We start from the raw sequence: 18,741 nt of genomic DNA, 5'->3' as shown, positions 1-18,741 counted from the left end.
AGGATGTCTTCCCTGTAACGCACAGTGTTGATATTGCCTGCAATGACAACAAGATCAGTCCGATGATGCTGTGACACACCGCCCCAGACCATGACGGACCCTCCACCTCCAAATCGATCCCGCTCCAGAGTACAGGCCTCGGTGTAACGCTCATTCCTTCGACGATAAACACGAATCCGACCATCACCCCTGGTGAGACAAAACCGCGACTCGTCAGTGAAGAGCACTTTTTGCCAGTCCTGTCTGGTCCTGCGATGGTGGGTTTGTGCCCATAGGCGACGTTGTTGCCGGTGATGTCTTGTGAGGACCTGCCTTACAACAGGCCTACAAGTCCCCAGTCCAGCCTCTTAGCCTATTGCGGACAGTCTGAACACTGATGGAGGGATTCTGCGTTCCTGGTGTAACTCGAGCAGTTGTTGCTGCCATCCTGTACCTGTCCCGCTGGTGTGATGTTCGGATGTACCGATCCGGTGCAGGTGTTGTTACACGTGGTCTGTCACTGCGAGGACGATCAGCTGTCCGTCCTGTCTCCCTGTCTTAGGCATCTCACAGTACGGACATTGCAATTTATTGCCCTGGCCACATCTGCAGTCCTCATGCCTCCTTGCAGCATGCCTAAGGCACGTTCATGCAGATGAGCAGGGACCCTGGGCATCTTTATTTTGGTGTTTATCAGAGTCAGTAGAAAGGCCTCTTTAGTGTCCTAAGTTTTCATAATTGAGACCTTAATTGCCTACCGTCTGTAAGCTGTTAGTGTCTTAACGACCGTTCCACAGGTGCATGGTCATTAATTGTTCATGGTTCATTGAACAAGCGTGGAAAATAGTATTTAAACCCTTTACAATGAAGATCTGTGAAGTTATTTGGATTTTTACGATTATCTTTGAAAGACAGGGTCCTGAAAAAGGGACGTTTCTTTTTTTGCTGAGTTTATAGACATACACACGCTTCAAAGTATTCAGACCCCTTGACTTTTTCCACATTTTACATTAGCCTTATTCTAAAATTACATTGTTTAAAAAAAATTGTTGCATGTTGCATTTATAATTTTGTTCAGTATATATACATTTATACACAGTTGAATGATATTCCAAAAAATGTTATAATGGACCGAGGCCTTGATAATGCCTTGATACTGTGTAAAAGATTAAGTACATTTAATATGAAATGTTTCGATTATCTAAGATAACATTTTTCCAGACTTACTATTACACAAAAAAACAATGTAGAACTATTATTAACTAACTTAAATTATATTTGACATAACGTGTCGACTATTAAGGTGCCAACATCCTTCATTCAACTATGGCAACACCATAATCTCAAATAAATTAATACTTGCCTTGTATGAAGCTCAATACATTAAACAAAATCACATTGTTTCCTGTGCCGTAGTTTATGGTCCATCACTTATAAAATGTCAGCACGGAATGAGTTCCATTTCTGTTTTAACATGTCAAAATAGATTAGATAGTGTAAATAAATCACTTGTCCATTAAATCACTCGTCCATTAATGACCCTAAAGATGGAGTCAGGATAGTAGAACCTGTTTTCACTGTCACTCTATCTTCTGTCCTGTGACCCACTTCACAGATCATGCTCTCGTAAAACACTAAATAAAACACGTCTAAACTCTCAAGCCTTGCTATAACTTTATTTGGTCTTCTGTGACACATTTGGTTTCCTCTTTCAATGAAAGAATCATTACATGGTTACAGAAGCTTAATCTGGGCTAAATCAGGTTATGTAGGTTAAATCAGGTAGCCTAGTGGTTAGAGCGTTGGGCCAGTAACCGGAAGGTTGCTAGATCGAATCCCCGAGCTGACAAGGTAAAAAAAAAAAAGTAATGTAGGCTAAATCAGGTCATATAGGTTAAATCAGGTAATGTAGGCTAAATCAGGTCATGTAGGTTAAATCAGGTCATGTACGTTAAATCAGGTCATGTAGGTTAATGCAACTACAATATGTTCCCTGAAACACAAACACCCTCCCTTCCTGTGAAAAACAGGTCTCCCTGTATTGCTCCAGTGACACCACAGTAGATTAACTTGTTGCTCCACTTTGAGTTTCTGTTGGGGGGGTTGACTGACTGTCACAGCAAAACACTGTAATTACACACACATACACGTGAACCTTATCTGAGGTTTATAAAAAAACATTTGTCTTCAAAGTCATGTTCAAGAGCTGTATGCAAGGCTAACTTCAGGATCCTTGCTTGCTCTGTCATGACATTACTTATCAGTAACTTCATGAAAATAAATACACTTTAAAAGGGGTAAGATCTATGATGGTGATTCTTCAGGTAATAACACAAAAAAAATCATACAATTCACTGTATATTTGTTAAAATACTATGTGTGATATTTTGCTAAAAATATTTCCATTTAATTAAGTCACCATTGGTTCCTATATTCAGTGCCTACAGTAAGACCAAAGCATACATACCAAGCATATATACCAAGGGTATATAACCAGCAATGGAATGAATTCCACTGTCTCCCTCCCAGATTGCACAAACCTTCAATAAATACCAATATGGGAACCTACAGAATGACAAGGCACTTTCTGTCTATCCATACTCATGGTTTCCAGTCATGAAGACAATAGTGAAATACAATGTAGCTCAAGAAACAAGTATTCCATCAAATAAAAAAATAAAAAAACATCATACACAAATACATCTTGTCACTTTAATTTATACTCAGGAAATCAAAACAGCCAATCCTGGCTTTTCTTTAACTTGGTTCTGAATTATTCCAAACCTCATATCAAATTGTATAAAAAACTATGAAGCATTGCTGGTAATATAAAATACCTGATGCTGCCGTTTCTAAAAGTAGCTGTACGTAACAATCAACAACCAAGTCCTTCTAGCACCTCTGCCAGTGCATTGTCTGGAGTTGGCACAGTTCGTTGGCAAAAACTGGCTGTATTATCAGTTCAGGCGGAGGGGAAGAACCAGAATTTCCACTCGTTGGTATGTTGTTCAGCTCCATAAGGCCAAACAGATGTAAACAGTTTATTCTCTCGTCCTCCATAGAGGCATAAATAGTGGTTTATAAGGCAAAAACTGGATAAGTACAAAATAAATTGGGGGTGGATCTTAAAACTTTAAAGATTGGGATCATGTGCCATGGAGAGGTTGAGGACTTGAGTCTTTAGGTCTGCCTGAGCTTGTCCATCCATCCTCTCTTGTCTAGGCTGCATCCCCTCTGACAGATGTGCTCAGCTGCTGTCCTCTGCTTTGTTACTCTCCTGAACATCCAGCTGGGAGCTCTCGTCTACGTTCTCCAGAGAGTCTGCCCGCTGGATGGTCAGCTCAGCTGGGTCCATCATGGGCAGGGTGCTTTGCTCTGGGTACAACCAGGGCTTCTGATCTGGAGAGTTCTGCTCTTTCCACTCTGGGTAACTCTGGCCCGCCTTGTGCACACACTTCAGTACCTACAAGGAGAGAGGAGTGCGTCAGAACGAGAGCTGAGTCTCAGCCTAGTTTTTCCCCTTCACTTCATTTTTTTTTTACAGTTCTGCCCTGAGTCATATGCATGTACAGTCCTTCAGAAAATATTCACACCTCCCAAACCCTTGACTTTTTCCACTTGTTGTGTTACAGGCTGAATTTAAAATGGATTCAATTGAGATTTTGTGTCACTAGCCTACAGACAAAATACCCCATAATGTAAAAGTGGAATTATGTTTTTAGAAATGTTTACAAATGAATTCAAAGTGAAAAGCTGAATTGTCTTGAGTCAATAAGTATTCAATTGTTATGGAGGATGGATCAACAGCATTGTAGTTACTCCACAATACTAATGTAATTGACAGAGTGAAAAGAAGGAAACCTGTACAGAATACAAATACTCCAAACATGCATCCTGTTTGCAATAAGCCACTAAAGTAAAACTGCTAAAAAACGTGGCAAAGAAATTAACGTCATGTCCTGAATACAAAGCATTATGGGTGGGGCAAATCCAACAACATATCAACTGAGTACCACTCTTAAAAAATGTCAATTTAATCAATTTTCAAATTAGACTAACACATCAAAATGTGTGGAAAAAGCCAAGGGGTGTGAATACTTTCTGAAGGCACTATACATAATGTAATGATATTACAATGAGCGTAAGTGGGGTGCAATTTAAGATGAGCAGCTAGCTGTTAATCATTAATCATCAGGTTTCCATTCAATCACAGCTATGAGCCACACACACAGTCTTGGTTTCGCACACAAAGACGCACCTTGCCCTGAATAGTTTCACGCTGCTATGAAACCAGAAGAACAAGTTTTACAGGGCTGCTGAGAGTCATTTTCTCTTCCTGAGAGACTTAAATGTCAAAAAAACAAACAGAGCTGGACTGGGCCTTCCAGTGGGTTTTTTATGGTTACCATGGTAATTTAAGAGACTTGAAACCCACACTCAATATTCTTAGATGGCAAGCTTTTACTACCTAGTTCAGGACAAGAGTTACCACCGTAACACGCACAAACACACAGAGGTATTGGCTGATTGTTGCTTTGGAACCAAATTAAAAACCAGTTATAACTCTGTCGTCAAACAGAATTTAGCTAAAGAATTTAGCTGAAGGAAGATTAGTAACAATGTTGGCTGATATTATTCATACCCTGGGAGCCAGAACCTGAGACGCTTTGTTCACCACCCACTTTGGAAGAGAACCTGAAATACAGAATAAACCAAATAATCAATATTCACAGCACCTCTTGGTACCTGTAGTGTAACATACCCTGTATCAAATATCTTTCAATAAAGAAAAGACAACTGAAGCATAGGATCTGAAGAAGGTCAGTGGACTGTGGGTCTCACCTTTGGGGTCAGAATGTGAGAGGTAGGTAAAAGAGCAGCTATTGGGTCCTGTGGCCTTCACCAGGTAGCCAGTCAGGAGGGAGATGGCTCTCACAAGGTCCTTTTTGGGAGGATATTTCTGTGACGGAAGAAATAAGAACCAAATCAGCTGAGATTTTGGGCGTATGTAGACCGATGTAACATTCAGTACCTATTAGTAACAATGTTACATTGCAATAAAAACATAATTTCTTCATCCACATTAGAACCACCTCATCTTGTTAAATATACACAAGGTGGTTCTGTTATATGACTCATCTACAGTGTCTTTCAAAATAATTCAGACCCTTTGGATTTCTTCACATTTTATTGTGTTACAAAGTAGGATTTACAATGAATTTAATTAGCTTTTTTTCTGGCAACAATCTACACAAGATACTCTGTAATGTCAAAGTGGAAGAACAATTTATATATTTTTGTTAAGATTCATAAAAATTTAATAAATAATATATAGTCTTTGCATAAGTTTTCAGCTCCTGAGTCCATACATGTTGGCAATAATTACAACTGTGAGTCTTCTTGGGTAAGTCTAAGAGCTTTGCACACCTGGATTGTGCAATATTTGCCCATTAATGTTTTCAAAATTCTTCATGCTCTGTCAAGATGTTGGGGATCATTGCTAGACAGCAATTTTGATGTCTTGCCATAGTATTTCAAGCAGATTTAACCCTATCAGTCCCGAGACCCCAGCGAAATTCAGCTTTTCATTTTTTCTGACTTTCATTTATCTGCATGTCCAGCCCTTATATTTAGCTTCACATTGAAGTGTTTTACCATTTTCTTTTCAGGACAACCAGGTCTACAGGTAGAACACAAAACTATTTGACATTAACAGTTGCATTCAAAAAAAGCAAAAATTGGATAAAAATGATGAATGTTAAAAATGAAAAATGTATGTGAATGTTGTAAGTACAGAAATTGTTTGCTCATTGGGAAATTAATATCCAACTAGTCAGTGACAACTGTGTTGAGTTTGTGACAGCAACTATGTGAGCTTATTACAGTATTATAGACACTATGTCCTGGGATTTCCTATGATCTTCTATGTAGAAGAACCCCTTAGCTTCTAACGACTTGTGTAGCTTGTGAGGGTCATAGAGCAAAACATGCGTGTCTCAGCTTTTCAGAAATACTGTAGCTATAATACTTTGTAGCTCAAACCATTCTGACTCTACAGACATTTTTGTAAAAAAGACCCAGCCCCGGGCCCCTTCGAGATCCGCCCTTGTCTCACACAGACTAATGGTTGGTACCACCATTTTTAAAAGGGGTTAGAAGTCCTAAATCACACCGGTGGGACTCATTGGGTTAAGTCAAAACTGTAGCTTGGCCACTCAGGAACATTCACTGTCTTCTTGGTAAGCAAGTCCAGTGTAGCTTTGGCCTTGTGTTCTAGGTTATTGTCCTGCTGAATGGTGAATTCATCTCCCAGTGTCCTGTGGAAAGCAGACTGAGCCAGGTTGCCTGTGCTTAGCCCGATCCCGTTTCTTTTTATTCTGATAGCCCCCCAGTATTTGCCAATGTCATGCATACCCATACCATGATGCAGCCACCACCAAGCTTGAAAATAAGGAGGCTGTCTTCTTTGTAAGTGATGTGTTGGATTTGCCCCAAACATAAAGCTTTGCATTTAGGCCAAAAAGTGTATTTCTTTGCCATGTTTTTTTCCATCAGTATTACTTAAGTGCCTTGTTGCATACAATATGCATGTTTTGGAATATTTAGTATATTTGTCTTCTTTTCACTCTGTCATTTAGTTCATTATTGTGGAGTCATTACAATGCTGTTGATCCATCCTCAGTTTTCTCCCATCACAGCCATTGAACTCTGTAGCTGTTTTAAAATCCCCAATGGCCTCATGGTGACATCCCTGAGCAGTTTCCTTCCTGTGCTGCAGCTCAGTTCAGAAGGACGACTGTATCTTTGTTGTGTCTGGGTGGTTTAATACATCATCCACAGCATAATTATTAACCACATCATGCTTTAAGACATATTCAATGTCTGATTTGTTATTGTTACCCATCTACCATTCACTGCCCTTCTTAATGATGCTTTCGAAAAGCTCCCTGGTCTTTGTACTTGAATCTATGCTCGAAATTCAATACTTGACTGAGGGACCTTACAGATGTTGTATGTATGGGGGCAGAGGAATGCTTAATCATTTAAAAATCATGTCAACCCCTATTATTTCACAAAGTGAGTCCATGTAACTGTTTATGTGATTTGTTAAGCCAAATTTGACTCCTGACCTAATTGAGGCTTGCCTAAACAAAGAGGCTGAACACTTATGCAATGACTATATTCTAGTCTTTTTTTTTCAAATGTTTCTTCAACTTTGACATTAAAGTATTTTATGTATATTGTCGACAACAACAAAAAAGACAATTAAATCCATTTGAATCCCACTTTGTAACACAATAAAATGTGAAGAAATCCAAGGGGTCTGAATACTTTTTCAAGGGCCTGTATGAGGACAATAACTGCCACTGAACTATAGGAATGGTAGAGCGGAGACAGACTGGTGTATGTACTGGATGGTTGCTAAGAGCCAGAGAGTCTACAGACCGAGGAGGTGAAGGTGCATAGCATACGTACCAGGTGTTTGACTGAGTAGTTAACGATCACATACTCGTCGTCCGTCACCTGCCAGGAACGCAGCGTCACCACATCTCTGTTCATTAGTGGCTTCGGACATAGCCCTGAAAACCAAAAGGGACAACAACAAATGAAAAACTACTTGAGGAGAGCTTTCCTACAAACACCCCCCCCCCCCCTGTCATGGTAACCAAAGATTCCGAAGACCTACAATGGCAGCAACTGCACTCTCGTGTTGACTACAAATACACTCCAAAACCAGCTCCCTCATGCCTTATCTGAACTCCTGAGGGCAGAATAAAAAGTACACTACAACTGCTGATGGAACCAATGCAATATAGTGTAATGGAAGTCAGTGAGAGAGGAGGCAATGGAAACAGAGACGCAGTGGAGGGGCACCATGGAAAAATGGGTACCTCAAAGCAATGGGACAGTGGAAGGAATGTAAATAAAATACTTTACACCAGATTTACTGCACATTTTCACCTGTGGTCATCTTTGAACCACAAACGTTTAGTAAATTTGACCCGTCAGGTTTTTGCACTGTAAAGAAAGAGACAATAACAGAGGAATGTGGAATAACACTTTTAACTCAAGCAAATAAGAGGCACGCACATGAGTAGTAGCCCACATCAGCGTTAGGGGAGAGACGGGCAATGTCAAAGCTCTCCAACATGGTGGGGTCCCACTTTTTGCGATACAGGCCATCATGAAGGACGTCGTACATGGTGGCGGCTGACACATCTTTTATGGTCATTCTGCACTGAAATCCAAACAGCAAAAGAGAGCATTGAAGTAAATTGATTATTGAAGTAATACAATAAATTAATTCCATCTCAAGATCAGGTCTTATCTGTTGAGTACTCACTACAATAAAATATGACACCAGATAAACCAATGGTCATGGAAAACTGGAAACCCCTAGGTGTTCTTGTAACAATGCTGCCACACAAAAACAAAAGGGTTGTGGTGGAAATGTGTAACAGAAAACCTGTGTTACGCTGTCTCCAAGGGACATTGAAATGTCAAAAGACTACTTAGCGCAGGGCTCTTCAACCCTGTTTCTGGAGAGCTACCCTCCTGAAAGGTTTTCGCTCCAACCCCAGCTGTAACTAACCGTATTCAGCTCATCAACCGGCTAATTATTAGAATCAGGTGCGCTAGATTAGGGTTGGATCAAAAACCTACAAGACGGCAGCTCTCCAGGAACAGGGGTGGAGCGCCCCGATAGAGATACATTGGAAAAAGTTAGACAAAGGACAGGAATGGGTAAAAGTTAGTCCTTTAATGCAATGTCTATTGCTCTATTCAGACTATGGGATTCATAATAGAAAACAGGATATTGTTAATATAGTTGACTATATATAGTTGACTATATATAGTTGACTGGAATGAATTGCAAAAATCACTGAAGTTGGAGACTTATATCTCCCCCACTAACTTTAAGCGTCAGCTGTCAGAGCAGCTTACCGATCGCTGCAGCTGTACACAGCCCATCTGTAAATTGCCCATCCAACCAACTACCTACCTCATCCCCATATTTGTTTTTCTACTCTTTTGAACACCAGTATTTCTACTTGCACATCCTCATCTGCACATATATCACTCCAGTGTAAATTGTAATAAATTGTAATTACTTCGCCACTATTGGCCTATTTATTGCCTTACCTCCTTACTTCATTTGCACAAACTGTATACAGATTTGCCTTACCTCCTTACTTCATTTGCACAAACTGTATACAGATTTTTCTATTGTGTTATTGACTGTACTTTGTTTATCCCATGTGTAACTCTGTGTTGCTGTTTTTGTGCACTGCTTTGCTTTATCTTGGCCAGGTCGCAGTTGTAAATGAGAACTTGTTCTCAACTGGCCTACCTGGTTAAATAAAGGTGAAAAAAAATAATAATAATATATATATATATAGAACATATTTTAGTCAAACAACTCAACTCATCCATGATCATATACTGTTTAGTGTTAGTGCTAAAACATTAGGCTAAACTACTGTGTATCAAATCGACAGATAAGTCAAGCCAAAGTGTCCTCACCTTTATCTTGTGAACTTTAGGGATGTTTTTGTTTCCTTGAGGGGATGATGCTATAGGGGCCACCTCGACCCAGACCTCCATTCCGTTCTTGTCATATTTACTGTACCAGTTGTCCGTTGACAAGGCTTGTCTTCTGAAGTCTGTGAAGACTGCCTCGTCTGGTATAATTCCCGAAAGAATTCGAGACATAATAACGTTCTGAATGAACGGGGAAAATGGTAGCTACTTAACAAGTAGTAAAACAAGTGCGAAAGGCAATGCTAGTAAAGTCACTGAATTAATGTTGTGTATCCAGTCCGATCCTCCTGCCTCCAAAATGCAGTTCTATTATGACAGTGAGATCAATCCAGATATACTCACTAATTATCATATCAAGTTAGACTGGATTTTTGTGTTGGATTCCTGACCCACCCAGCGTCCAGCCGAAAATAATGCAGAACAACTCCTCACGTCACTGCTTCCGGAATGCACACAGGTAGTATACTGTAATCTTTTCTTGTCACACACAGTGCACACATAGGTTTGGAATGAGAACTACTCCTAGCTTGTGTTAGCTCAACTTGGCTGACATTGGGAATGATGGTATCCCTAGATTTAAATATAAATAGGCCATAGTTTAGGCTAAATAGACCTATATATTTCAATTATATTTAAATCAGACTCATGCTAATTCAATTGAGTTTTATTTAGCTATTTGTACACTGTCAAATTTTTGCCTCGATATATTATTATTCATGATGTGTAACGTGCGCAATATGACAAATCTTAATTAATTATTGTTGGGTATTAGAATAAGACACCTCAATAGTTGTAGCCATAGGTGATATCTCGGAATAATTATAACGTTCAGGTAAATTCGAAAACAGAGAACGTTGATCCTATCAGTCATAAATAGTTTATGCTTGGCCAATAAGTCACTCTCAAAGTCTAAATACTGTATATTGTAAATGCACAATATCTTATGCAAAAATAAAATGTCCTCCTGGCACAGAAACGGTCACATTGTTGGTTACAATTATCACTAATGCATTGTGGATTACATGACAAGGCACATACATCTATTGATCAGCACTGTAGTGACAAAAGGCAACATTCCATTCATTAGGGCCAATAACCTTTGACCTGTAATACTATATTACACGGATAAAAAAGAAAGAGGTAAAATAAGATATTTTAAAGACCACACTGATAAATAACAAATCTGACATTCTTCATTTTGTAGGAACGAAGTTAAATGAACATTTCTAAAGTAATGTGTATGTAAAGGTAGGCTTATCCTATTAATAATATTCAAAAAATAATTTGCGAGAAGCTTGAAACAATTTTGGTGAAATACCTTTACTTCGTGTGATACACTTGTGTTCTTTAACTATACTTTTTATTTTTTAACAGCAGAGTAATACTAACAGTACATTATTATTCACAGAAACATTGCTAAAAACTAGTAGACATATTTCAACTGGACAGACACTTCAGAAAAGCACAGAGCTGAGTATTCAGTCAGCGACAGGTAATAGAATTAGCTATAAAGCTAAAGGTTGTTCGATGTAATTAAATACGTATCTACATTTGTTTAAACATTTTAAAAATGTTTACATTTCCAAACAATCTACAGCTATTGGTGTGTGGTGGTGGGGTTGGTACATTTTTGACTGTGGTTATTTGGTTTGTGTGTATGCCACCGTGTGTACGTGGTAAAGGACAGGGGTGAAGTGAAGCCTTTTCTGTACCTAAACCAATCCACTGACTATACACACTGCAGGGAGTCATCAGTGTGACCGTGGTGACTTGAGACGAAACAACCAGGCCTGGCTTTTGCGTTGAAATTCAGCATCCAAGCAGAGACACGGAAATAAAACACTAACTTCCACGTGCGTGCCAGCAACTGTTATTTTTGTCAAGCATACAATGCGATTTTACAGTTGCTTGTGTTAAATAAAAAAACAGTCATACACAGGCAATAGCAATAAAAATTATCTTCACTGCACTTGTTTTTTACAGCAAGGGTGTTAGTTGATCCTCAGATACAGCTAACGCTTCCTATCTAAACTGCTCTACAAAACAACTACTGAAGCCAGAGGCCCGGCAGCAGGCCTCTCGATCTTTACAATATTGGGACTCGATTCAGTGCACACCGTTGGTGAACAAACAAGCAAGAAATCTGTGTTCTTAACCGTCTATAAATCCTGCATGATGAGCACGCTGTTCCTGCAAGTGTGACGAAAACAAGACAATATATATATATATCAATTGGAGGGTGAGCAGGAGACATTGCATGGACCAAGTGACATGTTTCCATTTAGTGTGTAAAAGGGTTGACACCCGCTCACTCCATAACCCCACACATGGACTTTAAACACCTTTTCTCCTCAGACACAAGATGTTTGTATGCGTGTAGATGACTGAGGAAAGTTCCTCTGACAGAGCGGCTATAGTTTTAAAGTGTACATCAGTAGATTTAAGTTAGTATTTTCCAGTACAATGAATTTGGGATTATGTCCCTTTTCTAAAAATGTATACTCGTTTCCTATCGGATTGGCTACACGTACTTTCTGAAGCATCCCCTTGGACAACCTGCCAAATTAACAAACCAGCCGCCATTGAAATCTTCAGTCGACGAACTACAGTAATCCTAAATGAAGTTATTTGGCTGTTCTTGCCCTTAAAAATATCCCCTATTCATTAGGCTTAAATTAATAGATTTGAGCCAACAATGATTCAAAATAATATTTTTGCAACAAAATATTTAAACAATCATGGTAATCAGTAACAGACACTTTGTTGATCACGTATATAGAATACTGTAGCTGACCCACTCCAGACTCTCCATTGGAAATAAAAGCAAAGAACCAAAAAGGGACTGAGACCTTTCATAGTCACTTAAATAATCTCAAACAATATCACTTTACAACAATGACAAGTGTGATAGCACTGATGCTCCAAAAAGTGCAATAACCCAGGAGCAGTTAGTTATGTCAGTCTGCAATCCTAGATAATGCCATGCAGTTGGATGACAATCTGATCATATTCAGCATTTAACCTATTCTGTGTTTTTGACAGTTTTACTTTTTACCTTTAATATTATCTTTAGATGATCTGTTTAAATACAGAGTAATAGCACATCCACACAGTTACTCTGAAAAATCACTGAGTCGAAAGACGTTCTGCAGCCGATTGCAGTGAGCCATGGGTGGGGAGAGTGGCCACTGAGACACAAGCTGTTGGTGGGGAGGAGGCAGGTCAGGTGGGGGTTTAGGTGTTTACTAGCAGGAGCAGCTGCTCTCCGTCACAGCCATCTCCGGCGGCTTCTCCAGTTTGATATCGATCACTGAGAGAGGAGGTGCTTAAGGAATATTCTTCATTAGTCATTTCATGCATCAAACATTTGGGGGAGAATTTGAAGAATATTATGCAAGTTTAACTAAATTAAATCCATAAGCAACAGATAACATTACAACAGACACTGACGCATTTCTGGAGTGTTGATTACATGTTGAGTTCAAACACACTACAAACCATTCTGCCTCGGGGATAACCCCTTTGTGAAAAGATACTGTCCTCTTTGCTCTTCTCTGGTGTGCTGTCCATCCCAGGTAGGGCTGCGGCAACACGGCGAAACAGCTGAGGAATCACAAGGAATCAGTGGAGCAAAACAGCCGTACCACACAGTGCATCAATAATGTAATGTTGGCCACAAGTGTGGCCAACATATTTATAAGCGATCATTTCACGTATTTAAAAAAAAATCTACAGTATATTTGTACATGGGGCTACATGCATCTGACGAAATTGATCCTGATATTTATTACACATTCATCTTGGAAGATGTCCCAATAACACGTTAAGAGTCGTTAACTTGCGTCAAAAATGGTCATGTGATTATTTCGATTCTATGCCTATTCAATAAGCCTGTTGATGGCTCCATGCCAAACAGTGAGAAACACAAGCAGACATTTTGTGGAACGAGGCAAAATAAAGAAAAAAAACACGGCGCCAGACAGCACAATACAATTGATGCCGAAGCGTTCTAAAGCAATGGACGTGAACGTCAACACAACACCTGAGCACTGAGGTGAATCACAACGTAGAGAGGGCAAGGAGGACAGGCCATGAGGATTCAAGTGAAAAGAGAAGGGAAAACTAGAAGTTGTGAAAGTAGGCTAGGAGGGCAGATTGGGCTGGACTATCCTGAGTGAACAGAAGCTCTACCTGTTTGACATTGTAGCCAGTCTTTGCGCTGGTTTCAATGAACATGACATTCAGTTCCTTAGCTCTCTGCTCGCCCTCTTCCGTGGTGATCTGTCTGCTCAGGCCACAGCCGAGAGGTGGAGAGATGGAGGGATAGACAGACATGAAAGAGGACAGGCCGAGAGGGAAAGGGGGAGATGGAGAGAAAACGGAGAGCTCAGAGTTTCTGGTTAGAAAGAGAGATAGGGTTAGTTTGGTCATGCCTCAGAGACAAACGGATAGGAGGGAGCAGCTTTGCTGAGAAAAGATGAAACAGCTTGACACGCTATAGAGAGAATCCAAAGTCACTCACAGCACAGTCACTTGGTCCACATTAAACATCTAATCCACGTAGTACATGACAAATTACTCTTCCTAAGGGGGAGCATAATGAGCAGTTCTGGAGGCTGTTTGAACACCTGCTGGTGGTAACTGGACACCCACCTGTTTGACGTTATAGCCAGCCTTGGCACTGGTCTCTATGTACATCACATTGAGTTCACGAGCTTTCCTTTCTGCAGTCTCTACAGACACTTGTCTGCCATGGTCCCAGGGGGAGGGACAGGAGGGGAAGGTGGTGTCAGGGGGTTGGGAGTGGACACCAAATCAAAGTGACATGGGGAGACACCGGGGAGAGGGAACAAAAAAATGTTGATAAAACCAAAATTTGACCTCCCCAAAAAAGTTTAACCAAATAGTAAGCAGGGTGAACATGGAGTAAAGTTCAATAGATCAAAAACAGAAAACACTTGAAAATGAATGTTGTGCCCAATATACTCATTAAAATCTAAATAAGATGGGATGCCAAATACAGTCGAGGGAGGAGGAGAAACCAGGCTTTGAGACAAAGTGTTCACACATACAACGGTTGTCAAATACGTCAATATCCAGTTCAGGGACCACATTGCCGTTTACCACCCCACCAACTACTCTCCACACACACACACCACCATGTACCTTTTATCAGCCAGGTCTGTTTTGTTTCCCACAAGCATGATAATGACATCACTTCCTCTCTCTGTTCTGACATCATCAATCCACTTTGAGGTTTGCTGGAATGAATTGAGGTCTGAGGGGAAGAACAGTAGCAATTCAGAATGCATACAGAGTGAGCATGATCACTTTAAATATCTTATGAGGTTTGAACTCCGGGTGAAGGGGATATGAACACGTTACATACATTTGCAAATCAGAACAGTCATTGCTCCTCATTGACAGTACAGTTGATTTCAGCGGAGGAGTGAACACACAGTAGCCAGGTGTTAGTAAGCAAAAGTAAACGGTAAGTTAAGTTTAAGCACATAAAGGAAAAGTAGTCCCCACGCCACTGTTAATACAAGGGAAAACTCCCTAACCTCCATGAAGTTGCATCATTAAAGTTCCTACATGGCGACACTAAATGCATCCAATAATAGCAACACTACTCATACATTAGAAGCTGCTGAGGTTTGCTACTGTGTTATGACAGCATCCTTCCCAATGTAATGTCCCAGTTGACCCTGCCCCCCCCCCCTTACAGTGATGAGAGCACAGCTCTAACTCACTGGTGATGTCATAAACCACCACAGCAATGGTGGAGTCACGGATGTAGCTGGGAATGAGACTACGGAAACGCTCCTGTCCAGCAGTGTCCCAGAGCTGGAGTCGGACCTGGGGAGTGGGACGGAGGAGAAGGAAACGGGACAGACGGAAAGGGAAAAGAGGAACGGCATAAAATAGTTGCAAGAGAACATCAAGGCAGCAGAGGCGAAAATGCTCATGCATCCTGGAATAGGAAAAAGCTTTCCCATGTAGCTAGCAGATGACCTGTTCCCAATGTTGACGCTTTTTAGTTACCTAGTACAGATGGCAAATGTTCCAAATCAATGCTTTTGGAGCAAGAAAAGCATTTCCCCCATTCCTTAGACAAGCCCCTTTAGGGACAACATTTCCACAAGCACAATCACCACTGGATGTACTGAGAAGTCTACCATTCCACTCTATTGGCCTATTTGGAACCATTGCACCAACAATGTCATTTATAATATCTACTGACTTTAGGGTAGCACAGAATTCTCAGACAATGGAAGCCCTGAAGCACCAGGAGGCTATTTCCATTACTACAGTCCAGTGACGTTGCCAAGCTGCGGAAATGCTGTTTGCCCTGTTCTCCCCTTCCGTCCACTGAGGGAAGGGCAGGGAGGTGATACCTACTTGCTATGTCATAAACCACCACAGCAGCGGCTGAGTCTCTGATGTAGCTGGGGATGAGACTGCGGAACCGCTCCTGCCCGGCTGTATCCCACAGCTGGAGCCGAATCTGTGGCCAGCCACACAACAAACCGAGGAGCGGACACAGTTCGAAACCCAGCCATGGGGATGGAGGGGAGGGGTGGACAGAGACAAAAACGTATGATGATGGAACTAAAAACAGAATCATGGCAGGAAAGAAAACATGGGCTAAATGAAAAACTGATAATGAAACTGCAACTCATAGTGCATCTACGTCCATGCTTTAAACAAGCAGTCTAGTCAGGATTAGATTAAAAGGAGACTACCTAAGCCCCTTTTTGACAGTGGCTTGAAGGGGGATATACAATGATTACATATGGGTACAAACTCAAGGGACATGTGAAATGGTTTCAAGTGATGCAGATGATATAGAAGCCAAGTAGTACTTACCGTACGATCTTCCAGATACATCGTTTTCGATAAAAAGTCTATGCCAATTGTTGCCTGCAAGACAAAAAACATTCTCCTCAGATATCACTGACAAACTACATGACTACTACATTCAACAACCTTGCCGCCCCCCCCCCCCCCCCCCGCCCCCCCGTTTTGTAGCAGATTGTATGCAAGCTATAATCAAGCTATAATCATGTTACAAAAAACAGAACATGGCTCTCAAAGGCAGACATTTCCACCAAGCAAAACAACCCAAAGCTCAGAGTGGTGTGGATGCCAACTAATGTTACCCTTTTTCTTGGAGGACCTGAGACCTAGGACCATGCCTCAGGACTACCTGGCCTGATGACTCCTTGCTGTCCCCAGTCCACCTGGTGGTGCTGCTGCTCCAGTTTCAACTGTTCTGCCTGCGGCTATGGAACCATTACCTGTTCACCGGACGTGCTACCTGTCCCAGACCTGCTGTTTTAAACTCTAGAGACAGCAGGTGCGGTCGAGATACTCTGAATGATCAGCTATGAAACGCCAACTGACATCTACTCCTGAGGTGCTGACCTGTTGCAGCCTCTACAACCACTGTGATTATTATTATCTGACCCTGCTGGTCATCTATGAACATCTTGGCCATGTTCTGTTATGATCTCCAACCGGCACAGCCAGAAGAGGACTGGCCACCCTTCATAGCCTAGTTCCTCTCTAGGTGTCGGCCTTGCTAGGGAGCCACCGTGCTTCTACACCTGCATTGCTTGCTGTTTGGGGTTTTAGGCTGGGTTTCTGTACAACACTTTGTGACATCAGCTGATGTAAGAAGGGCTTTATAAATACATTTGATTGATGTGTTAGTTACATGCAATGAATTACCAGTACTGTACTTGAGATAAGATAATGTACCTGATAGGTGTTGTCAAAGCTGTCATACATAAACCTGGTGATAAGCGATGTCTTTCCCACTGTAAAGACAGAACATTTCGTTTACATTGACATTTTCTAAATTCTGTATTATCCTCTGCAACTGTAATTCGTGAGGAAAAGTAATAAAATGTACCTTCATAATAAACATTTAGCTATTTAAAACACAATACTGACAGTGATCATATATGTGATTATATTGTTTATTTCCATGATAAATCGAAAAACTAGGCGCTGGAGTACTGACCCACGCTGAGCTGGCAATGGGTCAGTTTGCTAAGCCACGTCTGTCAGAGGGGAGCCAGTTGAGCTAGCTAGTTTGCTAACTCACTGAGCCGTTAGTTCAACCGTGGCCATTTCCTGTGACAAACGTCAACATTCAAAGAAATAAACCAGACATATGCTATATTATTTCCTCAAACAAATATTAATTCAGATTTGCATAGCCTCAAAACGGTGTATCGATTTTCCAGTCCATTTTAGTTAGCTAACGTTAGCTAGTTATCGCCTCCATTCGTGGCTCCACGAATGGAGGCGATAACTAGCTAACGTTAGCTAACTAAAATGGACTGGAAAATCGATACACCGTTTTGAGGCTATGCAAATCTGAATTAATATTTGTTTGAGGAAATAATATAGCATATGTCTGGTTTATTTCTTTGAATGTTGACGTTTGTCACAGGAAATGGCCACGGTTGAACTAACGGCTCAGTGAGTTAGCAAACTAGCTAGCTCAACTGGCTCCCCTCTGACAGACGTGGCTTAGCAAACTGACTCCACCCACACAAGGTGAAGTTAGATACCAAGTAAACAGAAAAACATTCACATCAAATGGAAAGAATGTAACTTGAACTCGTGAATGACACCGACAGTTCAGTATCTTAACGTTATTAGTCACGGGATATGCATGACCAGATATATTACCAAGCTAACGTTAGCTAGTACCTAAATTAACTAGCTAGCTTTATCCACCAACATCTTTGGCAACATGATCTCAAGCAACCAATTTTTGCTGATGCAATGGGATAACGTTAGCTAGTAAACAAGTTCCCTTGGCTAAAATATAGCTAACTAACATAACAAGGCGTCGTTTAGCATAATCTTTCTGTTTCGGCCTGGCTAGCTAACAGCTAGGCTAACGTCAGCTAGCGGTACTCTCACCAAAACAAATACTCACATGCTCTGCTGAAAAGACCTCCACTTACCACTTTGTTCGCCTAAGAATACGAGCTTGAATTTCCGCAGGGGGTTGCCAAACTCTCCACCGCCGGTCGTGGTCGACATCTTTATTAAACGATAAATAACAGCTAGCTAGCTATATTGCCAATTTCCTATGCTGTCTCGACGGGAAAGAGACACAGGGTAGTATCGATAGCCTAGCTTTTGTTGCGTTCTGTGTGTATGCTAGTTCTGTATGTGAAATTGTGACGCGCGAGC

At 40.9% G+C, this 18,741-nt stretch overlaps 2 protein-coding genes across 3 annotated transcripts; both read right to left on the bottom strand.

The window, feature by feature from the left end:
- Positions 1-1,646: 1,646 nt before the first annotated feature.
- LOC120062326 (START domain-containing protein 10-like) lies at positions 1,647-9,903 on the bottom strand. Its single transcript, XM_039012207.1, has 6 exons — positions 9,505-9,903; positions 8,071-8,218; positions 7,456-7,559; positions 4,822-4,939; positions 4,622-4,674; positions 1,647-3,442 (listed from the first exon to the last, which is right to left on the bottom strand). Exons 1-6 carry the CDS (start codon positions 9,691-9,693, stop codon positions 3,227-3,229), a joined length of 828 nt encoding a protein of 275 aa, XP_038868135.1. The 5' UTR covers positions 9,694-9,903; the 3' UTR covers positions 1,647-3,226.
- Positions 9,904-11,107: 1,204 nt separating this feature from the next.
- Positions 11,108-18,741, bottom strand: LOC120062325 (ras-related protein Rab-6A-like). Of its 2 annotated transcripts, none has more exons than XM_039012205.1 (8): positions 18,510-18,741; positions 17,287-17,345; positions 16,393-16,446; positions 15,925-16,030; positions 14,689-14,800; positions 14,176-14,269; positions 13,059-13,125; positions 11,108-12,832 (listed from the first exon to the last, which is right to left on the bottom strand). In XM_039012205.1, the coding sequence occupies exons 1-8, from the start codon at positions 18,586-18,588 to the stop codon at positions 12,768-12,770; spliced, it is 636 nt and encodes a 211-aa protein (XP_038868133.1). In that variant the 5' UTR covers positions 18,589-18,741; the 3' UTR covers positions 11,108-12,767. The 2 variants fall into 2 exon arrangements, with proteins under 2 accessions (XP_038868133.1, XP_038868134.1); XM_039012206.1 differs by lacking the exon at positions 18,510-18,741 and adding an exon at positions 17,552-17,649.

Source organism: Salvelinus namaycush, chromosome 17 (assembly GCF_016432855.1).
Source record: "Salvelinus namaycush isolate Seneca chromosome 17, SaNama_1.0, whole genome shotgun sequence".
Taxonomy (NCBI): Eukaryota; Metazoa; Chordata; class Actinopteri; order Salmoniformes; family Salmonidae; genus Salvelinus; species Salvelinus namaycush.
This window is presented reverse-complemented; position numbering and strand designations above follow the sequence as displayed.

Coding starts and splice junctions, on each gene's coding strand:
- LOC120062326 (XM_039012207.1), bottom strand. CDS start 9,693: ATGTCTCGAATTCTTTCGGGAATTATACCAGACGAGGCAGTCTTCACA. Junction 7,560..8,070: donor TGATGTGGGCTACTACTCAT/GTGCGTGCCTCT, acceptor TTTGGTTTTCAG/GGCTATGTCCGAAGCCACTA. Junction 4,675..4,821: donor CTCACATTCTGACCCCAAAG/GTGAGACCCACA, acceptor TCTGTATTTCAG/GTTCTCTTCCAAAGTGGGTG.
- LOC120062325 (XM_039012205.1), bottom strand. CDS start 18,588: ATGTCGACCACGACCGGCGGTGGAGAGTTTGGCAACCCCCTGCGGAAA. Junction 16,031..16,392: donor TGTATCTGGAAGATCGTACG/GTAAGTACTACT, acceptor GGCTGGCCACAG/ATTCGGCTCCAGCTGTGGGA. Junction 14,801..15,924: donor GGTGGTTTATGACATAGCAA/GTAGGTATCACC, acceptor TCTTCCCCTCAG/ACCTCAATTCATTCCAGCAA.